This window comes from Ostrinia furnacalis, unplaced genomic scaffold (assembly GCF_004193835.3).
Source record: "Ostrinia furnacalis isolate ACB-3 unplaced genomic scaffold, ASM419383v2 OfSCF3139, whole genome shotgun sequence".
Lineage (NCBI taxonomy): Eukaryota > Metazoa > Arthropoda > Insecta > Lepidoptera > Crambidae > Ostrinia > Ostrinia furnacalis.
In genome coordinates, this window is record NW_021133378.1 from 511,421 (window position 1) to 530,570 (window position 19,150).

Genomic DNA, 19,150 nt, shown 5'->3' on the forward strand with positions numbered 1-19,150 from the left:
CTTTCGCCTTGTGCGCTGGGTGCAATAAATTTAACTATGTACTTAACTAGTGTAGGTAGATTCTATAACATTGCTAAAAAAAGCAAAGGTAGGTACAGTCAGCGTCAAAAGAAAAGGCAATGTAAAAATGTTCATACATTTTCACGCGAAATTGAGAATTTCCAGCTCAACATCTTGGCATTTTTTCAAACTTGCAGGCTGATGCAGATGCAGATTGCAGCAGTATCAAAACAACCAAAATAAAGTAACTTCTTATGTAAAAAATATCTTTTAAACATTTTTAAAAGATAATTTTTACCTAGGTGTAAAAAACTATTAATAGTAGCTTAGCTACATTTATGTATTACATTAATTTAGAACTAGCTAGCTTTCAATCCGCCCGCGGCTTCGCCTGCCTCAAACAAGGGCTGTTTTTAGGGTTTTCCCGGAAATTATTCGATTTTTTCTCGCCGTAAAAGGAACCATCCTTGAACTTCAACGAACATTAAAAAAAAAAAGAATTGGCAAAATTGATCCAGGCGTTGTTGAGTTATGCGCTTACCAAAACATTTTCCGATTAATTTTTATATTATAGAAGATTAATTAACTATGAAATGGCTGCAGTGATAAATGATATTAGCACTTCTAAGTTCTAGTAGTCACTTTGTGCCGTAGTCCAACGGAAGAGTGCAATATCCTAGTGTAATCCAGCTGTCAGTTGACGTAACCTAACCATTCCACGAAATTGGGACATTACCCAATAAAATAAGTAATCTTTCATCATAAAATAAAAGAACACCTATGATAAATTTTCATGAATTGAAATCGTCAGTCACGTACTTGCGCGACTTTTATAAGCTTGATTTGTAAAAGTCCAAAATATTGTAACTTTGTAAGTAGGAAGGTAGGTAGGTATGTAAGATGAATCTCTGACACCATTCCAAATCCTAGTTGCTAGTTATCCTACTAATTTTATAATAAATGCGAAAGTTTGGATGTCTAGATGTTTGTTACTCTTTCACGTAAAAACTACTGAACGGATTTTGTTGAAATTTTACAGTATTATTGTTTATAACCCAGAATATCATATTGTAGGCTATAATTTATGACGATATGTGACAAACTTTTCACGCGGGTGAAGCCGCGGGCAAAAGCTAGTAACCTACTAATGTATCAATCAACGATTCGCGTTTAGTTTTCTATCGTCACGCCATCTTTGTAATAAAAATGTAACCTTTTTTGTATAATTTGTTCAAATACTCATTCATGCTTTTATAAAGAACGTAATATAGCTACTCAACAAGAGATGGCGCTGCAAAAATTTTGATACAACCCACCTCTAAAAAATATTTGGGTAAAAATTAATCCAGAAAAGCTCAAAATTTAGAAANTAGTATTCGATTTTTTCTCGCCGTAAAATGAACCATCCTTGAACTTCAACGAACATTAAAAACAAAGAATTGGTAAAATTGATCCAGGCGTTGTTGAGTTATGCTCTTACCAACACATTTTGCAATTAATTTTTATATTATAGAAGAAATTAACTAAGAAATGGCTACAGTGATGAATGATAAGCACTTCTAGTAGTCACTTTGTGCCATAAGTCCAACGGAAGATTGCAATATCCTAGTGTAATCCAGCTGTCAGTTGACGTAACCATTGCACGCAATTGGGACATTACCCAATAAAATAAGTAATCTTTCATCTATATATATAAAAATGAAACCAGTTTCGCGTTGTCACGGCATCACGTGTGAACGGCTGAACCGATTTCGATAATTCTTTTTTTTAAATGTTTGTGGAAGTCCAAGGATGGTTCTTACGGAAAAAAATATTAAGAAAATCTCTACGCTAAGGCGGTACGAAGTTCGCCGGGTCAGCTAGTCATAAAATAAAAGAACACCTATGATAAATTTTCATGAATTCAAATCGTCAGTCACGCAAATTGAGCGACTTTTATAAGCTTGATTTGTAAAAGTCCAAAATATTGAAATTTCGTAAGGTATTCCTACTCCCTTTCGGAAGAAGGTATGTAAGATGGAATCTCTGACACCATTCCAAATCCTAGTTAGTACCTACCTTCCTAAATGTGTTATTCAACGATTCGCGTTTTTGTTTTCTATTGTCACGCCATCTTTGTAATAAAAATGTAACCTTTTTGTATAATTTGTCCAAATACTCATTCATGCTTTTATAAAGAACGTAATATAGCTACTCAACAAGAGATGGCGCTGCAAAAATTTTGATACAACCCACCTTTAAGAAATATTTGGGTAAAAATTAATCCGGAAAAGGTCTAAGAACCTGAATTTAGAAATATTGAATAAATGGGTATAACGGCGGACATTTTAAAATTTACAATCACAATGAATAATAGGTACTTTGCAGAGATTTTTATCACAGAAATATTAAGTAATAATTAAACTACTCGACAATAGATGGCGCTGTTACACCGAAACGAGAAATGAATAAGTATTTCGAAATACATAATTTGACATAGCTAAAAAAATCTCATTATCACTCACCCATGACACCTAGTTGTTGAGGGGATAAAGGGGCAGCATCACCCCCACCAGATCCAATAGATCCCGATGCTAGTGATAATCTCTCACTGAATCCTAAAGGACTGCTCCTGCCACCACTGCTAGCTATGGATCCCATGCCTGCAAAGTAAAATAAATAATGGAATAAGATTTTTGTATTATTATGGATCAATAAAATATGATTTACTAACTATTCAGAGAGGCTCTACATCCTACACAACAAATGTTTGTAGTTAAGTAAAGTTTGTAATTAAAATATGCACATAATAGTATAAAATTAGCAGGGGATAATAATAAACTTGAGCACTCAACTTATGTTTTATATATTACCTCCATTGGGACTCCTCATTCGAGATATTCTTTTATTAATAGCTCGTTGAATCCTGGGGTTTAAAATAGGCTTTGCTCGCCGTCTTGCTAAATATCTGGACAGAACTCCCACTACCATAGCACTTGTCCCAACCACACCAATGCTCCATAGAACCACCTATGGAAACAAATAATAGTAGTATTGATGACAAAATGTTGATTTGAATTAAACAAATAAAGATAAACAAACCTTTTGAGAAGTTGTTAGCTGTATTTCACTGAAACCTATTGCTTGATGCCAATGCTTTAATTTATTCACTAAAGGGCTAGCTTGTATCAGCAGCTGCATCTTGTAATTCGTATGTATACTGTTTTAGAATTTATTTACAATACTGACATGGACTATGTATTGATGTAATCAGAACACTTAGGTTATGTGTCAACACTATATCACTTGACTTTTATTTCCACAGTTTTTATGAGTCAAAAGTTTGTTTGCTTAATTAATTAATTCCCACTATCCGCAGACCGTTCAACAAAACTAACCAACACTCAGAAGAAATTATTCAACTTAAAATTCCCGCAGCCACTCACTTGGCTGACAGCGGCTGACTGACATTGACAATATTGACATTTGACATACTGGTTTCGTTTAGGAATACATGAAATACATAATTATGTAAAAACTTTAAATGCTTTTGCGTGAAGATAGTTGATAAGGAGAGGGCATAATGAATCTCTCAATCGAAATTCCTTGCTGTGCAATGGAGATTGTGTTTGTTATGGGCCTCACTCAATTCTCGTTCGTTACGCAAACAATATGATATAGATTGTTACGAAATCTATAACAATAGTCATGAAAGACAATAAAAAAGAGAGCTCAGAAAGAGAGACTGACTGCAGCTTTAATAAAATTCGGAATTCACAACAGCACGAAACTAGAAAAAAAAGTTACTGTCAGTCATTTTAAATTGTCAAAAATGTCAAAATAAATGAAGTAAATGCTTGCTTGCTGCAAAATAATATTACTATTTGTTGTAATATTTAGGAATTCCGGATAATTCCTGATGATACCGACGTCGGTTCATGTTTTACAATAATTATGATTCCTTCCTAATAAATCTATAAAGTAGTATCTACGACAACATGGAAGTAATTCATGAATCCCTGCGAGAGCAAACACTGCAGAGTTCAGTTGAAGATCTACCCGATGAGGTTCTAGAATTCATACTTGGATTTTTACCACCATACAAAGATTTGCAGAATTGTATGACAGTATGTAGACGATGGTACAATTGCGGTCAAAGTAAGTTCCCATTTTAAAGTTAGATAAATAAGTAGCTTAGCTTACAAAAATTTTACCATTATGTATTTTTTCAGATGTATTGCGCAAAACATCCCTGAAACTTGTTAAAGCAGTAGGAGAATTCAATATCTTATGGAAAAATATTGCTCCAACTGACATGGTACCAACAATCACAAAAAGATTTTCACATGCAGCTTGTGTGTTGGAGAATAACATGTACATATTTGGTGGTTGTACCACAAATGCAACCTCATTCAATGATTTATGGCGATTCGACCTATCAAAAAGGCAATGGATAAGACCATTGGCTACTGGAACTTATCCTGTTCCTAAAGCTTACACTTCAATGGTTCACTATAAAGATTATTTAATAGTATTTGGGGGTTGGACATATCCTTCATTGTCACAATATTACCAAAATGTTACAATGTTCAATGAAATGCATTTTTACTGTGTCAACACAAATAAATGGATATTATTCAATGCCCATAACCCCCCACCCCCAATGGCAGGACATTCTGCTTGTATAAAAGGTGATGAAATGGTTGTCTTTGGGGGTCTGGTCATGTCGCCTGTTCAAAATTTTCAAATACAATGTTCAAATGATATATGGGTGCTTGATATTCCTACTGCTACATGGAGAAAACAAGCTACAACTAAACCACGGCCATCTCCAAGATATGCCCAATCACTTATCCGCATAGATTCAGAGAGATTGTTATTACTAGGTGGAGTACAAACTTTACACAACAGATTTGTTTATAGTGATTGTTGGATGTTGACCATGAAGGGTCCAACTTGGACCTGGAAAGAACTTGCAGTGAAAAATAAGGAGTGGGCCTCTGCCAACATCTGGTGCAACCCAGCATGCAGGGTTGGTGACAAGGTTGTAAGTCTGAGTAGGAGTAGGAACGGATGGAATACAGCAAAGCCTTTGGTCACTTCTGCTGTACGATTATCTGCACTGAGTAGACCTGAGGGAGCACCAGTATCAGTCAGAGTGGAACAAAGCTTACAGAGACCCTTAGATAGAGATCAGAATATAAATGGGAGACGTGGTGTGCTGCCCAGACAAGCTTCTGTTAATACAGCAAGACAACAGGTCTCTCCAAATCCTCCTAATAATGAACCTATAGCAGGTCCTAGTCGTGAAAATGAAATCCAAAATCCCTCAACATCAAAAGAAAACAGTGATTCTGAAAATAGTAATGCAGGAGCTGGACCCAGTTCTGAATCTAAACAATCTGGAAGTGGACTAGATCTTGGAAAGAAGGATTCAACCTTACGACGAAATAAAACAAAGGTGATAAATTAAATAAATTATTTTGTTTAACTATTCCCCTCATGTTTATGCAGTTTATGTGTGTTGTATGCAGAGGTTATTTGAATGATGTACATTAACTTACTAAATTCAAATTTTTCAGAACAAAGGGATGAAGATTGTAAGGCAATTGCAAGAAGCAAATAAATATAGGATGGCTGCATTTGCATGTGATCCAGCTGTTAATGAGTCACCCCCTGAAAATGATCTCATAAATCAAAGACAAATTGCTCACTTAGAAAATAGGAGAGAACAAGATTCACCACCACCAAACCAACATAGGCCACCAGCAGTGAAGAAAATTAAAAGAAATACTTTGACTATGCATGTTTTAGATATTTCAACAATTCTAGATGGAAATTCACTCAATTATGTTTCATGGCTATGCCCTCGTTTAGGCGAAATGAGTGGAGCTCCAGAGGAATTAGTTATGTATTCATTGGTGAAAGGAAATGGTGAATTGATAATGTTTGGCGGTGTTCATAATGATATTAGTGTTTTGAATTATTCAGAACATCAAAATTTGTATTCTAACTCTCTACATTTTATTACACCTCCTAGAGATATAATTTAACCAACTATCATATACTGAGCTTTATTTTCTTTTCTTTAATAATATTGACATAATAACAGCTACATATTTTAAGCTATTTGACATCATGTATCTGCAAAGAATACTCTCTTTATTTTTCTCAAGCTCAAATTAGAAACCTAACTAGTATGTATCCCTAAGCACTATATTCAATTTAATTAGATGTTCATTCAAAACATCTTTACTTACACTAATATAATTACTATATTATTACTTTTACCATAATCTAATTATGCAAAAAGTTTGTTGGAACACAATATTATTATCGAAAACAAATCAGCTATGATTCAAATTAAATTAAAAACTGTGTTCTGTGATTTATGTTGTAAATAAAGAAGAGGCTTGTGTATAGGAAAGTGTAAAATTTAAGCTTTTGTCAATAAACTGATTTATTTGTATCAATTGACATCATTGCTATCCTTATTATTTTCAGATACAAGTCCACCAAAAACAGCAGCTGGTATTTCTTTCTTTTGCACCGGTGCCATCTCTTCATCTTCATCACTATTTTCAGAATCTTCATCAATGTCAATTTCATCTGGATTGACCACTTTTTCTGTACTTTCTTTAAGACCTTGGGTTTCTCCTCGGACGAACATAATGTTGCCCTTGCTTTGGACAGCCATTTCTGCAGCCTTGGCTTCCAGCATGCGCATGCCGTCCTTCATGCCCGGGGCGAGATCCGATACAGTTCCAGCTGCTTGAGCTGCTGAGCTCAACATCTGGGCTGACATCATGTTGACTTGAGTGTTATATGTAGCTTGTACACTTCGTTTTATTCGTAACATTTCTCTCATTGTGTCTTCATTGCCATGTCTGACTTCAAATTCCTTCCAAGTGTTCCAAAAATCAGCAGTGATTCTAGGATCACACATTTGACTGCAATGCGCGTAGATAGCACGAGCTCGGTCAATTTCTCCCAAACGAGTCTCCATTTCAGAAAAGCGCACGCACATTTCTCTCGCCTTATCTTCTGGTAAAGTTTCAATAGCTTTCTCGTAAATTTGGCGAGTTTTTGGCACTCCATAAATTTCAGCAGCTTTTTTGATGTAAATGTTAAACATTTCAAACATCTGTTCTGGCAACACAGCTGTTGTTGCTCTTTCATACACTGACATTGCATGTCTTGCTAAGCCATGTTCTTCCTCTAGTTTAGCATACAGCAAATAAATGGACTTTGCAAACTCTGGTGGACAATGTTCCAAACATTGCTCAAAGAGATCTCTGGCACGCTCAAGTTTGGATCCACCATACCGCTTCAAAAATTTGGTTAAATAGGTATTCCATATATCATACACATTAGGCCACTTAAAAAGTGCAATTCCTTTCTCATATGCTCTAAAAGCTTCTTCAAAATAGTTATGTTCCTCTAAGAATAGACCATAATTTATGATTATCTGAGGAGTGGCTATTTTCAAATCAATAATATGATCATAAACTGCTTTACAAGACTTGTAAGTCCCAAAACTTTCTTCTAGGTCTGCATACATGGACCAAACTTTTAATGATTTGTATAAACGCATTTGAACTGTTTCAGTATCATCATGGTAGGCTACTTTCCTGCTAGGTAAAACAGTTGCTTTTTGCATTAACTTCAGGGCTTCTTCATAGTTCTCATGTCTTATTTCCATTTCAGCCCACTCGCACCAAACTGATGCTAAGTCATCAACTTTAGCATAGTTAACTTGTGTTGCTTTTTCAAAGATAAGTCTGGCATCTTCTATCTGGTCATTTTTTTCATAAAATTTTGCAAAGCCAACCCACAATGTATACAGTTTTCCAACAGCCAATTTAGGATCTACTGTTTGAACTGCTTCAGTATAAGTATCAATAATTTCATGGGGTTTTCCTTCATACAACTTCACTCTTTTGTGCCATTCAGCTACATTATGAGGATTTTGCCTGAGAAGTACAGAATTTAAAAGCAATAATCTTCTTTCCATGAGGTACTCAAACCTAGCCAGTCTTAATTCCAAATCAACATCATCGTCTTCAGTGGGGCTAGGTTTTTTTGCCACTTCTTCCATCTTTTTGCTGAGACTGAGTTCTTCAAATTGAGCATAGGCATCAAAAACTTGAGTGAAATCTCTAACTGTGGTGACTGTTTGTATAGCTTCCTCATAAATGTCTCTAGCCCTTTCAAATAGACCACTTCTAACATAATAATCTGCTAGAGAGTTCCACAGATGACCTAATTGGTCTGTGTAACGTCTAAGACCACCTCTGATGATGGCATCCACATTAAGTGAGTGAATTTTGTCAGGATTTTTAGATATTAATTCACACAGTTCATTCCAAAGTTGATGATTTGATTTGCCATGTTTGGATTGAAAATTTTCATTGTTTACAATATGAGCCAGTTTTAAAGCAGCTTCATCTAGTTTGTTAATTGATATTAAATAATCAATATATTCCTCTGTGTCTTCAGGGCACAATTTCAAATATCTTCTAAAGACTCTAATTGCAGTCTCTGGTATGTTATGCTTCTTCAGAAAAGTTAAATACAATGGCCATATGCGATGATGTTGAGTAATAGGCAATGCTCTCAAAGCACTGTCAAAGGCTTTCCTTGTAGTAGTTATTTTACACTGATCAGTCAGAAAAGTGCAATAATCCATCCAAATTCTAGGCATTTTATGCATGAATACTAAGGATCTCTCAAAACAGTTGTTAACATCTTCATAGCATGGATCTGTAATACAGCGGCCTCTAATTTGACTCCTTCTCAATTTCAGATAATTATACCATAGTTTGAACGACCCTGGTAATTCTTTCAAAGCCCTTTCATATATTATATTAATTTCATGTTTAGGAGCTCCTTTCTTGTGCTCTATGTAACGAAGCCAATGTTTTACTGAGAATGGGTTGCGAAGAATTTCTTCTTCATATGGTAAGTCTTCTTCACTCTGGAAAAAGCAAATACTTAAATGAAAAAGTGAATACAATTTTAATTGCAAATCTGCAGAAGCAGATCTTCCAGTCTCCGAATTTAATTATCACTTAAAAAATTAGCAATTCACAATCTTCATGTTACGTGAGTGCTTTATCAATTATTTATATTATACATATACAATGAAAGGTTTAAAAAACATCTAAGATAAAATAATAAAGAGAGTTTAAAGAACAACAGTAAAGTAACCTCAAACTTACAAAAAATATTCCAATTTCTTTGCCATCAAGTTGAGGCATCTTGATTTAATTATTAAAGGTAAATTAAACGGGGAAAGTTTACTACAGCCAATCAATTCATACAAAATGAAGGCCAAGCGGGCAAATAAAAATTAGAGAAATTAATTTTTCCGTATCAGAACGAAAATTCCAACCAAATCCGTCACTATGACAGCAAGCCAGCCAAGCTAGCCAGAGACAAAATTAGTTTTAAATTTAACTTTTTTTGCTTTGGACTAATATAGAAAAAGTCAACAACGATCAAGGCTTGCATATATGCGGGTGTGACGTGTCGCTGAATTCTATACTGCATGCCACAGAACACGTAATAGCTGCATGCATGCAATGAAGTGAGTGAGAATAAGTTTTTATTTTTAACCGGGTTTCTGTCGCTTGTTTTCCCTACTTAATCAACAAAAACATGCCATGGGTCTTCAACAGCGCGTGATTTGTGCTACACAATCTTTATAAACATTCACTCAACGGCTTAAAAATGAAAATATACTCACAAGATTTTATATACTCTTTGACATCTATTTTAAAATTTTATTAAAGTCTGTGACCTGTGTTCTTTGTTATCTGTGGTTAACAATGGCGGACTTTGTGCCGGTGACAAAATTGTATTTTTGTGATCGATTTCAGTTTTAATTGTGAGACAAATGTTTTTCCTCTATAATGTCAAAACAAGGAAAAAGAAAAATCACCGTGGAATTACCGAAAACCAAGGACCTATCGAATAGACCCAGCGTTTTTGAGCGTCTCGGTACTAAGAAAACTGCGAGTGTGAAAAAAACAACTGAACATTGTAGACAGTGGGCTCAGCATGGTAATTGCGCTTACGGTAAAAGTTGTAAATTTGCAGCCACACATACATTGATTAGCCCATCAAAGCAGCGTGCGGCCAATAAGGACAGTGAACAAAAACGTTTGGTGAAAGACGATGGCAAGAATAGACTGCATTCTACCGTGGTAGTGCGTTCGGGCCGTAGTCCAGACGGCGAAATTGACAACTGGGACCAAAATGACTTAGAATACGCCGATACTGACGTCCTCGAAAAAAGGAGACAGCAGTTGCAACGAGAATTGGAATTGCAAATGAAAATGGATTGTAGTAAAGACATGCGTAAAGACAAAAAGAAAGTTGTTTCAAGTACTTCATCGTCACGGAGTTCTAGCTCCTCCAGCATATCCTCCTCGTCATCAGATGGCAGCACGTCATCATCTTCATCTGGCAGGTACGATTATGGACTGAAGTAAATTGCTTCTATAATCTGCTGTCTGTTGTAGTTTTACTTAGGTAGGTACTTACTTGATTAAAAAGCTAAGATACAACTTAAAACTGAAAACAACACTTAGAGCTTTATTGTAAAGGTCAGAGTGTAGGATATTAAACAGGACAAAAGATTTCTGTTCTGATTTTATGATAGAGAAAGTTATACATGGTGACCAACATTTCATGTTGATGACACTTCCTAAGATATTAAGTACCTATCTATTAAAAACTTGAATGACTGATTTTGCTAAGGCGAATGTTCAAGGTTCAACCTAGATCATGCATGTTTATGGTGAATAAAATACTGAGTGTAGGTTTGGATCTACAAGGATCTACTTGCTCATATAAACAGTTTTTTACTTGTATTTCAATAATGATTATGAGACTGAGATGGGGAACTCTTCCTTGAAGTGTGAGACAATGTTAGCTCCCCCTTAAAACAACATTTATCAAAACTTAAAATAGAGCATAGTGATTAGATTAATTTGAATATTGATACCAATCATAGATTTGAGATTAGTTTGAATTGTCATGCTCTAGTGATTTTTACAATATGGACCTAAAACTGAAATCATTTTAAAAACAACAAGTAAAAGGTCAGTTTCTTTATACCACTTTCATTGAAAGTTACAAAAATCAACCAAATATCACTGCCCTGTAAGTTTAAGAGTTTACAAGCTACTGGCTTGAGTGAGACCTCAAGGGTTATACAATACATACAAACCAAAAAATTAACGAGGCTCCAGGCAAAAAAAATTAAACTATGAGATATACAGGCTATAAGTGGAGCCTGTGAGCAAGGTTCCTGCTGTGGGAACTGCAGTTTCTGCCACTTTTGAAGGCAGTTTTTGAACTTTCTTTACAAACTTCTTTTCTTTTATATTTATTTTATTTTTATACAGTGTTAGGTAAATAGGTTTATGAGCCGATACTAGCCCATGTTAACATAATTATGCATATAAATGGTATGGTGAAGTCAAATTTGATATCATTTTAATTTAAATTTTCATACAAATCTGATTTTGTATGAAAATTATGGTATTACCCTTTTTTTACTATTTTTCTATATTTTCAGGGAGGCTAGAAGGAAAGGTAAGAAAGGCAAATTAAAAAGGAATTCAAGTTCTTCTTCAGAAGGTGATGTTCCATCTAAAAAGAAATTCATTAAAACAGATCCAAAAAGAGATAAAAGTGAAAAGAAAGGCACTCCAAAAAAGGATGACAGGTTAAAGAAAAGTGAAATACCTAAGAAAAAGCCTGCTACTAAGCCAGCCCTTGGTAAGAAATCATTGTCACCAGGTAAGAAATCTGGAGGTACACCACCAATAACGTCAAAGAGTTTATCAAAAAATACCGCGAAACACGGAAAATCGCCTCAAAGAAGAGAAAGAAATCGCAGTGTTTCGCCTAGAGACAGAGATAAGGAGCGGGATCGTAGTAATAAAGATAAAGACAGAGAAAAAGAACGCGATAAAGATAGGGATCGTGCCAGAGGCCGTAGTAGGTCTCCAAGAAAAGGACGATCTCGATCACCGCGTCCACACCCAAAAGATCTCCGAAAAAAAGAAAGCTCTGAACGTAGTCGACCTGTTTCGCCAAAAAAACAAGTAAGACGCGATGGGAGTTCAGAGCGTCATAGGAAGCGATCAGCAAGCAGAGATCGCGATCGGGGTCGAGACCATAAAGATCGTTCGCTTGAACGAAGAAAAGATAAACATGACGATAAAGATAGGCATGATAGAAAAGATAGAGGCCGTGACCGTAACAAGGAGAGTAAAAGAGATGATAAGCGACGCGGTCGTGATCGAGGCTTGGGTAACAGAGGTGGTGCTGACAAGGGTTTAGAAAAACCGAATAAGCCCATGGAGAGGCTTCTTCCTCGACCTGAAGAACGTCTTGCTGCACTTGCCGCTATTTCTAACCGTGTTCTCGAACCAGATAAGAGTTCAACTAATTCTAAAGACAGGCAAGACGCTCATTCCGAACGAGGAGGTCGTAAGCAGGATAGGATTGACAGAGATCGTTCATCAAAGAGAGATAGAATTGAAAGTGTTGACAGGGAACAAGGCGATTATGAAATGGGTATAGATCGTCAATATGATAATGAACGTAGCATGGAACACTACGACAGAGTGGATGACCGCTATGAAGGTGGTCCTAGGGAAGATGACAGATCTCCAGGATATGGAATACAAGGCAGAGATAGGCACTATGATGCAGCCTACGACATGCCTGGGCCTGCTAGAGGTTATCCAGACGATGACGACCGAATGTATGGAGATCATATTGGCGACCATCGTGGTGTAGATATCGGTAGTTTACATAAACCATTTATTATTTTGTTTATCCTACATTATATCTGAATTAATTTGAAAACTTAATTCTAATAACACGTTTTTTAAAGGTTACGACGATAGGCGTCCACATCGTGACCACTCATGGGAAGGTCGCTCAGGCTCTATGGACCGTGAACGGGGTTACATGCATCCTCATAAAGATTGGGACAATGATGACTACAGATCTGCAGATTGGGGGCGCGAGCGACACTGGCCGATGCATGAACCTCAGGTATCTATATTTCAGCTGAAAAAAAAAATCTTGAATAAAAGTATCATGTCGCAAACATTAATATATGAGTCTTGTAAAGATAATTACTTGATAATATTCTGTCCTAGGTCAGTTACTACTACTATTTGTACCGGAATGAACCAATTGACTATCGTAAAAGAAAATATACCAATTCCTGTTTCATTTTATCCCACCTATTCCTTGGCTGTCCTTATCCTCATTTTGGTATGTGTATAAGTTATTCAGTGTTTTATAATTAAGCTTACATTGTGGTGTTTAGTTATTTATTATTTTACCTTTAAATTCAGATGAGCGAGTGGGGTGATAAGGATGCAGAAATGGAAGGCTGGCATCATCGAGGTCACCCGCCAGGTCCTCATCGTAACCGCATGCATGGTCAGTATTTGTATTTATCCATTTTTATATCAATTAAAATTTTACATTTTACTTGAGTAATTTAATTTAACGATGTGTTTTAGAAGATTACGGCCGAGGTATGAGGATGGATGTTGGAAGAGGTGACGGCAACAAACGTCGTATGCCTAGAAACGATCCTGATCCACCTTCCAAAAATACCCCTCCCCCTGCTCAATCGGCGACTGTAACTTCAAGGCCTGAAGCTGATGTTGATGACAAGCCGATCCCTGATGATCTCAGTGAAATCAGTGATGACCCGGATGACATTCTAAATAGAGAAGATGTAAGTCGCACTTGTATCGATGTAAGGCGCACAAGGGAATATACTAAGATAAGTACATAAACAATTCAATTTTTTTTTAGATGGCAGACCAAACTATGGATGAAGACAGTCAAACTGCATTGCCAGATGAAGGTACCTCGAAGGTGGAAGGCTCTGAAAAAGACTCGACTCAGGTATGATATCTAATTAACAAATAATATCTTGTATATACGAGTTTTGTTATTTCGAATTTAAATAAAACATAATTATGTTTAGGACACAAGTGGCGCTGGCGAAGAAAAAGAATCTCAAGAAGCTAAAGACGAGGAAGATGTTGCTAATTTGGACTTTGAGGAGATATCTGATGGAGAATTGGAGGAAGAAAGAACCAGAGGTATTATGTTTTACCAATTTTATCAGCTTAAAGAAAATGAATGTATATTTTTGTTTAGAATTTCGAATGTACAATAAATATTGTTTTTTCAGCTGGATTAGGCGATGCTCTAGGTGTAGATTGGGCAAGTTTGGTGGCGGACGTGCGTCGTCGCGAACAGACTGCACCCACTGGAGGAGCGCGTGACCGCTGGAAACCAGAACGCGTTCTTACACGGCTGGGACTCTCCATAGATATGGCTGGCAAAGAAACTGTCCAAAACATATTAAAAAAGAATGCAGAGACAATGCAAGCTGAGAAAAAACCGCCTGTGGAAAAACAAGATAATGCTGAACAGAGTGACTCTGTAGAACAGAATGGCCAACATGATGAAGGAAGAGAGGAGCCAGAAGCTTCAACCATTGATATAGATTCGTTACACCCAGTAGCTGCAATTCAGGTAATTGTACTTATGTTTTTATTTGTCGGCCGGTTAGTTTTTGCGTAGCACGCCTCTATAGTCTCTATTTTTTTTACGCTTGCATTTAAATTGACAGTCAAACAATTTTGTTCCAGGTTGCGATTCAGAAAAGAAAACGCCAACGGGCTGTCTTGTTTGGAACAGGCTGTGAAATTACGCGCGGTTTGAGTGCAAGGCGGGACTTGGCTTTACGGAGGTACTTGTGTCACTTGCCAGTCGCTGAACGCACAGGTCAATCCCGTGTGGCGCCTCAGCCTGCCTTGTTCCATGCTGCGCGAGCCTTACTGATGCAGGCTCCTGTCACCGGCTGACGAAAGCTTTAAATCCAGTAATCTGGACAACTCACAATGTACACTTTCAGTGCAATAAACACTTGTGCTGAATATTTCAAATTTTGTGTGATGTGAGCATGTATACTGTGATGTGAATTCACGAACCAATGCGTATTTGTGATTGAACTCTGAAGTGTTCTGAGAGTTGATATGAAATGTCTGGATTATGTTTGCATCAAAGAATGATGTGTAGTGCAATTTAAAATAGAACACTAGCGGAAATGATGAAATGAATTGTGTGTGGTGATTTATCATAGCAGTAAGTTACTATTGTTATCGTGAATAGTTATAATATAATGTTAGTTATTGACTATTATCTTTTTCTAGTTCTATATCCAAAGCAAATGTCACTTAATCCGGTTTTCAGTTTTGGTTTGGTTGCTAATAAGTAAATGCTCATAGTTATCAAATGTCTTGAAATAATATAGCTACATAGTTATTAATATCCCTATGTTTGTTCCATTATAGTCTAGCTAGGTAATTATGATTTAATAGATGTCCGTACATAATGATATGTATAAACAAACCTTTATTTAAAATAAATGTTATTTTACATCTTCTATATATTGTTTAATTGAATATTTTGTTATGCATCATTTCCACTAAGTAAAAATGAGACATCTGATTCTGCAGGAAAATCTGTCTTCTTGCCACCCCTAAAAAAGTAATAAAAAATTTAATTTTCTGATAGGAGCAACCTGATAAAGATATTAAAAATGATACCTTTTCAGGTAATAGAGAAAAAAATTGTATGCTTTTATCCAATCCAATGTTATTGGCCATACACGCGCGCGCTCTATGATATTGTAGTAGTTTCATGATATATTTTTTTCCATTATCAACTATTATTATATTTTTTGGTTTAAATATTTTCGAATTCTATTGGCGTGTATTACATAAAACTTACTTTTCAAAGAGCACTGCACTTGCTACTCCTTTTATAACCAAGGTGTCACCATTTACTTTGAGCATAGAACCTTCCTTCAAGCCTAGAACTGGCGATGCATGAGGCATTTCCAAGTATTCACTTATTCTTTGGTCTCTTGTCTCACCCTTGTGTGTATCATTTTCAACTTTATCCAAGTAATGAGGGTTAATGTTGAAAGGTACTATCTTGATGGCATCAAACGATGGAGGATAGGTTATTGGCATATCATTGGTTGTATGAATACTTTTTGTAGCAACATTTGTTCCAGCACTGCTTCCCATGTACAATAATTTGCCTTCATTTACTTTATTTCTGATGAGATCAACAAGGTTGTTTTCATATAACCTTTTCAACAATAAGAATGTGTTGCCTCCACCTACAAATATTGCTTTGTTGCTGTTAACTGCATTGATGGGATTGTCATATGTATGAATGCCAGATACCTCAAAGCCCCATGGATCAATAACTTCTTTTATTTTATCTGTGTATTTATCAAAGTCGTTTTGAGCATATGGTACAAATAGTAGTTTCTTGACTCCATTCCTGAAATATTTATTGTAGGTAGAAAAATATTGAAATAATTTAATAAAATAATATGTAAGTATGGATTTAATGAATGTAGGATGCTAGTTTTATTCAGGCTGTAGAAATAAGGATGGATATTTTTTTTAAAAAGATTATTAGCAATTTGTATTGTACAAATTACTAACAGTCCCATTAATATTAATATTAGCAATGCTAATTAGCAATGTAATACCTAGATTAGGTTGGTTTCTTGGGTAAAGCAAAATATTAAACTACTGACTGGGTTGTTGTGGACTAATTTTCTTAAGTTAGAGTGATAAGGATAGTAATTTGTTTTGTAATAAACATACCTTTCCAAAAACGAACATATCTCTTGTTTCGCAAATTCTAACATGGAATATCCATGGCAGTTAGAAGATGATAACAACAAAGCTTGACGGCCGGATTGCATGATCTAAAGTTGAATCTTGCCAGCAGGTTGAGACTTTGTCTGGGCTTAAAACTGTATAGAATAAAGCGGCGAACTATTAGTATCGTTAGCAATAGATATATTTATTGGTACTGATAAGAGATAAAATTAGATAGCAAGTTAGCAACTGTCCGGCGTGGCCTTGAAACTTTTCTGGGAGGGTAAAAAACTTTCAAAGAATTCTAATACGCTTCCAAAAGCTTCATAAATACTTACATAGTAGGTAAGTAAGTAGACAGGTACTTTAATAATATCTTCCCTCTTATTTATGATGTACCTATGTCTGCTGCTCACATAACAAACAAACGAATTTGTAAAAATAACAAATGAAAAGAAAGACAAATCTACAAAAAACAAAAATGTAAAAACTACTGACTGACATTTTCTTTTTTTTTTTTTTTTTTGGTTTCGTTCTTNTCAGTGAACCAACGGTTTTGCGATAGGAACGTCCGACCCGAGTGATAGTTGAACACAGACTGCCTAGTACTGCTGTGCTGTACTGTAAAGTTTCATCAAAATCTGTTCAGTAGTTTTTGCGTGAAAGAGTAACAAACATCCAGACATCCATTCAAACTTTCGTATTTATAATATTAGTAAGACTAGTAAGAAGTAAGATAGTTAGATGAAATATTTTAGTTATTTGTTTAATTATTATTATTATTATTTATTTCTTAGCTCTGTCTGTTATTGGATCTGGAGGAGTTGCAATGGCCACCTCCATTGCAACTCCGTAACAAACGGAGTTTGGGCTTGTGTGATTCGCCTTCGTCCCTAAATGATATCCAGGGTCCGATGATAGAGCTGTAAGAGAGCATTTTTTTTTCACTATGTGACTATCTTTATTTTGTACTTAATATATATTTTACATATTATACCTATTCGTGTTTCATTATTATTAATCGAAATATAAAAATTTTTGAAAGATTACATAAACTGTATTAAAATTGTAAATTAATTTATCAAGTTTTAATACCTTATTCTACCTTAATATTAATAACTTATATCAAGTCTTAATACGGTCACGGCTCAAGATTTTTTTGTCCATTTCGGCGTTCTTTTTACTCTTTTTACGTTGCGTTGACAGTTTGTACCTAAATTCGCGCGGAACTTTTTTGTGAAATGGCTCTTAAATACCTTTCCTTCAGGACTTGTAGGCAGGTGGAAATCCGTAAACTCAGCTGATTAAGACGCATTAAAGATATTGAATTATCTTCATCTATTCCTAGTTGATTTTTAAAGATCAACTTATTATTCACAAACGATGCTTGCTCGAACGCACAGCATTGAATAGAGCTCTGTGATTGGTTCGTGTGTCACCCTGTGCGTCCACGCGCACTGTAAGACCTCATAGTAATTTAAATTAGACGTTAGTAATTTATGTAAGTAGATAAACAATAAAAAAATGTCAATCCAGTCAATTAGTGTGTTTTTACAGCCTGATTGATGTTCAGTAGACAGCGATTTGATGAATCTATTGAAATAGTCTCCACTTTCAACTTCAATGAACATTGCAATAGACTGACTTCCATAATTAAATAGGTTCTTAGAAAAGGTATTAATACTTGTTAGTCAACTTGGTAGCTTGAAATATTACCAGAGGCAACTTCTATAATAGCTAACTATTGATCTAAAATTCTAAATCAATGATTATTACAAGAAAACAGATAGGTACTTATAAATACAGACCCAACAATGCGTCCCGTCCAACAATTTGTAGACGACGTTGTACTACAAGTACGTAGTTGTATGTGGCTTTTCACAAACAGGTGATATGAGGATTCCAGCCACGTCCAAACTGTCTGTTCTGCGCGAGATTTGGCTGGGAGCTATTTGAGGCACTCAACCGCTTAATTCGAGCTCTCGGTTCCACACCGACGAATATTGGCGACAGATTGCGAATATCTGCTTTCAAAAGGATATCCAGAACAATGGATAAAGTGAAAATGCGTGTTTGAATTTTGACGAGCGATCTACTCGAATTACTTTTTGATGTTCAACAATATTGTTCTGAAAGTCTATATTGAACAATAAAAATAGCTGTGGTTGGACCATTCGAAAATCATGCCTATGTCGCAGGCAAATTGTATGATTCCGCATTTTACAAACGGCGTCGTCAGTTTACAAACGCTCGCTGTTCTATGAAATGCCGANTCCTCCTCCTCCAGGACTTAAAGTACTTCCGGAAGGACGCAAAATTTAAATATTATAATAATGAATGTGAAGTATTCCAGCCTAATCAAACATTTATAATTTATTTCTGGTTTTTGTTTTTAATTTGTAGTGTATTTGTAACTTTTTTTTTTA

The 19,150-nt window shown here is 35.6% G+C and overlaps 5 protein-coding genes across 6 annotated transcripts in view; 2 read left to right on the top strand and 3 right to left on the bottom strand.

Annotated features, from left to right (window-relative positions):
- The window catches only part of Miga (mitoguardin), a 57,407-nt gene extending 53,973 nt beyond the window's left edge, over positions 1 to 3,434 (bottom strand). The window contains exons 1-3 of the mRNA XM_028310968.1: positions 3,082 to 3,434; positions 2,853 to 3,009; positions 2,505 to 2,642 (exon numbers count right to left, since the gene is read on the bottom strand). Of these exons, the coding sequence (XP_028166769.1) occupies positions 2,505 to 2,642; positions 2,853 to 3,009; positions 3,082 to 3,180 (394 nt within the window). The 5' untranslated portion in view covers positions 3,181 to 3,434. The remainder of the gene's footprint in view (positions 1 to 2,504; positions 2,643 to 2,852; positions 3,010 to 3,081) is intronic.
- A 367-nt stretch (positions 3,435 to 3,801) lies between these two features.
- Fbxo42 (F-box protein 42) lies at positions 3,802 to 6,456 on the top strand. The gene is made up of 3 exons (XM_028310971.1): positions 3,802 to 4,137; positions 4,212 to 5,440; positions 5,562 to 6,456. Exons 1-3 carry the CDS (start codon positions 3,978 to 3,980, stop codon positions 6,030 to 6,032), a joined length of 1,860 nt encoding a protein of 619 aa, XP_028166772.1. The 5' UTR covers positions 3,802 to 3,977; the 3' UTR covers positions 6,033 to 6,456.
- fand (Pre-mRNA-splicing factor SYF1 fand) lies at positions 6,074 to 9,405 on the bottom strand. The gene is made up of 2 exons (XM_028310970.1): positions 9,201 to 9,405; positions 6,074 to 8,956 (listed from the first exon to the last, which is right to left on the bottom strand). The coding sequence occupies exons 1-2, from the start codon at positions 9,237 to 9,239 to the stop codon at positions 6,449 to 6,451; spliced, it is 2,547 nt and encodes an 848-aa protein (XP_028166771.1). The 5' UTR covers positions 9,240 to 9,405; the 3' UTR covers positions 6,074 to 6,448.
- A 389-nt stretch (positions 9,406 to 9,794) lies between these two features.
- On the top strand, positions 9,795 to 15,389 carry LOC114357355 (zinc finger CCCH domain-containing protein 13). Of its 2 annotated transcripts, none has more exons than XM_028310933.1 (9): positions 9,795 to 10,453; positions 11,567 to 12,804; positions 12,896 to 13,059; positions 13,368 to 13,455; positions 13,539 to 13,759; positions 13,840 to 13,932; positions 14,015 to 14,132; positions 14,225 to 14,571; positions 14,688 to 15,389. In XM_028310933.1, the coding sequence occupies exons 1-9, from the start codon at positions 9,894 to 9,896 to the stop codon at positions 14,901 to 14,903; spliced, it is 3,045 nt and encodes a 1,014-aa protein (XP_028166734.1). In that variant the 5' UTR covers positions 9,795 to 9,893; the 3' UTR covers positions 14,904 to 15,389. The 2 variants fall into 2 exon arrangements, with proteins under 2 accessions (XP_028166734.1, XP_028166735.1); XM_028310934.1 differs by having other exon boundaries at positions 9,826 to 10,453; positions 13,542 to 13,759.
- Positions 15,310 to 17,212, bottom strand: LOC114357356 (probable alpha-aspartyl dipeptidase). The gene is made up of 4 exons (XM_028310935.1): positions 17,063 to 17,212; positions 16,728 to 16,879; positions 15,832 to 16,395; positions 15,310 to 15,580 (listed from the first exon to the last, which is right to left on the bottom strand). The coding sequence occupies exons 2-4, from the start codon at positions 16,826 to 16,828 to the stop codon at positions 15,511 to 15,513; spliced, it is 735 nt and encodes a 244-aa protein (XP_028166736.1). The 5' UTR covers positions 16,829 to 16,879; positions 17,063 to 17,212; the 3' UTR covers positions 15,310 to 15,510.
- Between the last annotated feature and the right edge of the window lie 1,938 nt (positions 17,213 to 19,150).

What these genes read in the sequence shown, in the direction of transcription:
- LOC114357356 (XM_028310935.1), bottom strand. Translation starts at nt 16,828, where the DNA reads ATGCAATCCGGCCGTCAAGCTTTGTTGTTATCATCTTCTAACTGCCAT. An exon ending in ATATGTTCGTTTTTGGAAAG is followed by an intron (nt 16,396 to 16,727) that starts GTATGTTTATTA and finishes TAAATATTTCAG; the next exon opens with GAATGGAGTCAAGAAACTAC. An exon ending in AGTGCAGTGCTCTTTGAAAA is followed by an intron (nt 15,581 to 15,831) that starts GTAAGTTTTATG and finishes TTACTTTTTTAG; the next exon opens with GGGTGGCAAGAAGACAGATT.
- fand (XM_028310970.1), bottom strand. Translation starts at nt 9,239, where the DNA reads ATGCCTCAACTTGATGGCAAAGAAATTGGAATATTTTTT. An exon ending in AAGAAATTGGAATATTTTTT is followed by an intron (nt 8,957 to 9,200) that starts GTAAGTTTGAGG and finishes TGCTTTTTCCAG; the next exon opens with AGTGAAGAAGACTTACCATA.
- LOC114357355 (XM_028310933.1), top strand. Translation starts at nt 9,894, where the DNA reads ATGTCAAAACAAGGAAAAAGAAAAATCACCGTGGAATTACCGAAAACC. An exon ending in GGCCGATGCATGAACCTCAG is followed by an intron (nt 13,060 to 13,367) that starts GTATCTATATTT and finishes CTTTAAATTCAG; the next exon opens with ATGAGCGAGTGGGGTGATAA. An exon ending in CTGAAAAAGACTCGACTCAG is followed by an intron (nt 13,933 to 14,014) that starts GTATGATATCTA and finishes AATTATGTTTAG; the next exon opens with GACACAAGTGGCGCTGGCGA.
- Fbxo42 (XM_028310971.1), top strand. Translation starts at nt 3,978, where the DNA reads ATGGAAGTAATTCATGAATCCCTGCGAGAGCAAACACTGCAGAGTTCA. An exon ending in ATGGTACAATTGCGGTCAAA is followed by an intron (nt 4,138 to 4,211) that starts GTAAGTTCCCAT and finishes GTATTTTTTCAG; the next exon opens with ATGTATTGCGCAAAACATCC. An exon ending in TACGACGAAATAAAACAAAG is followed by an intron (nt 5,441 to 5,561) that starts GTGATAAATTAA and finishes CAAATTTTTCAG; the next exon opens with AACAAAGGGATGAAGATTGT.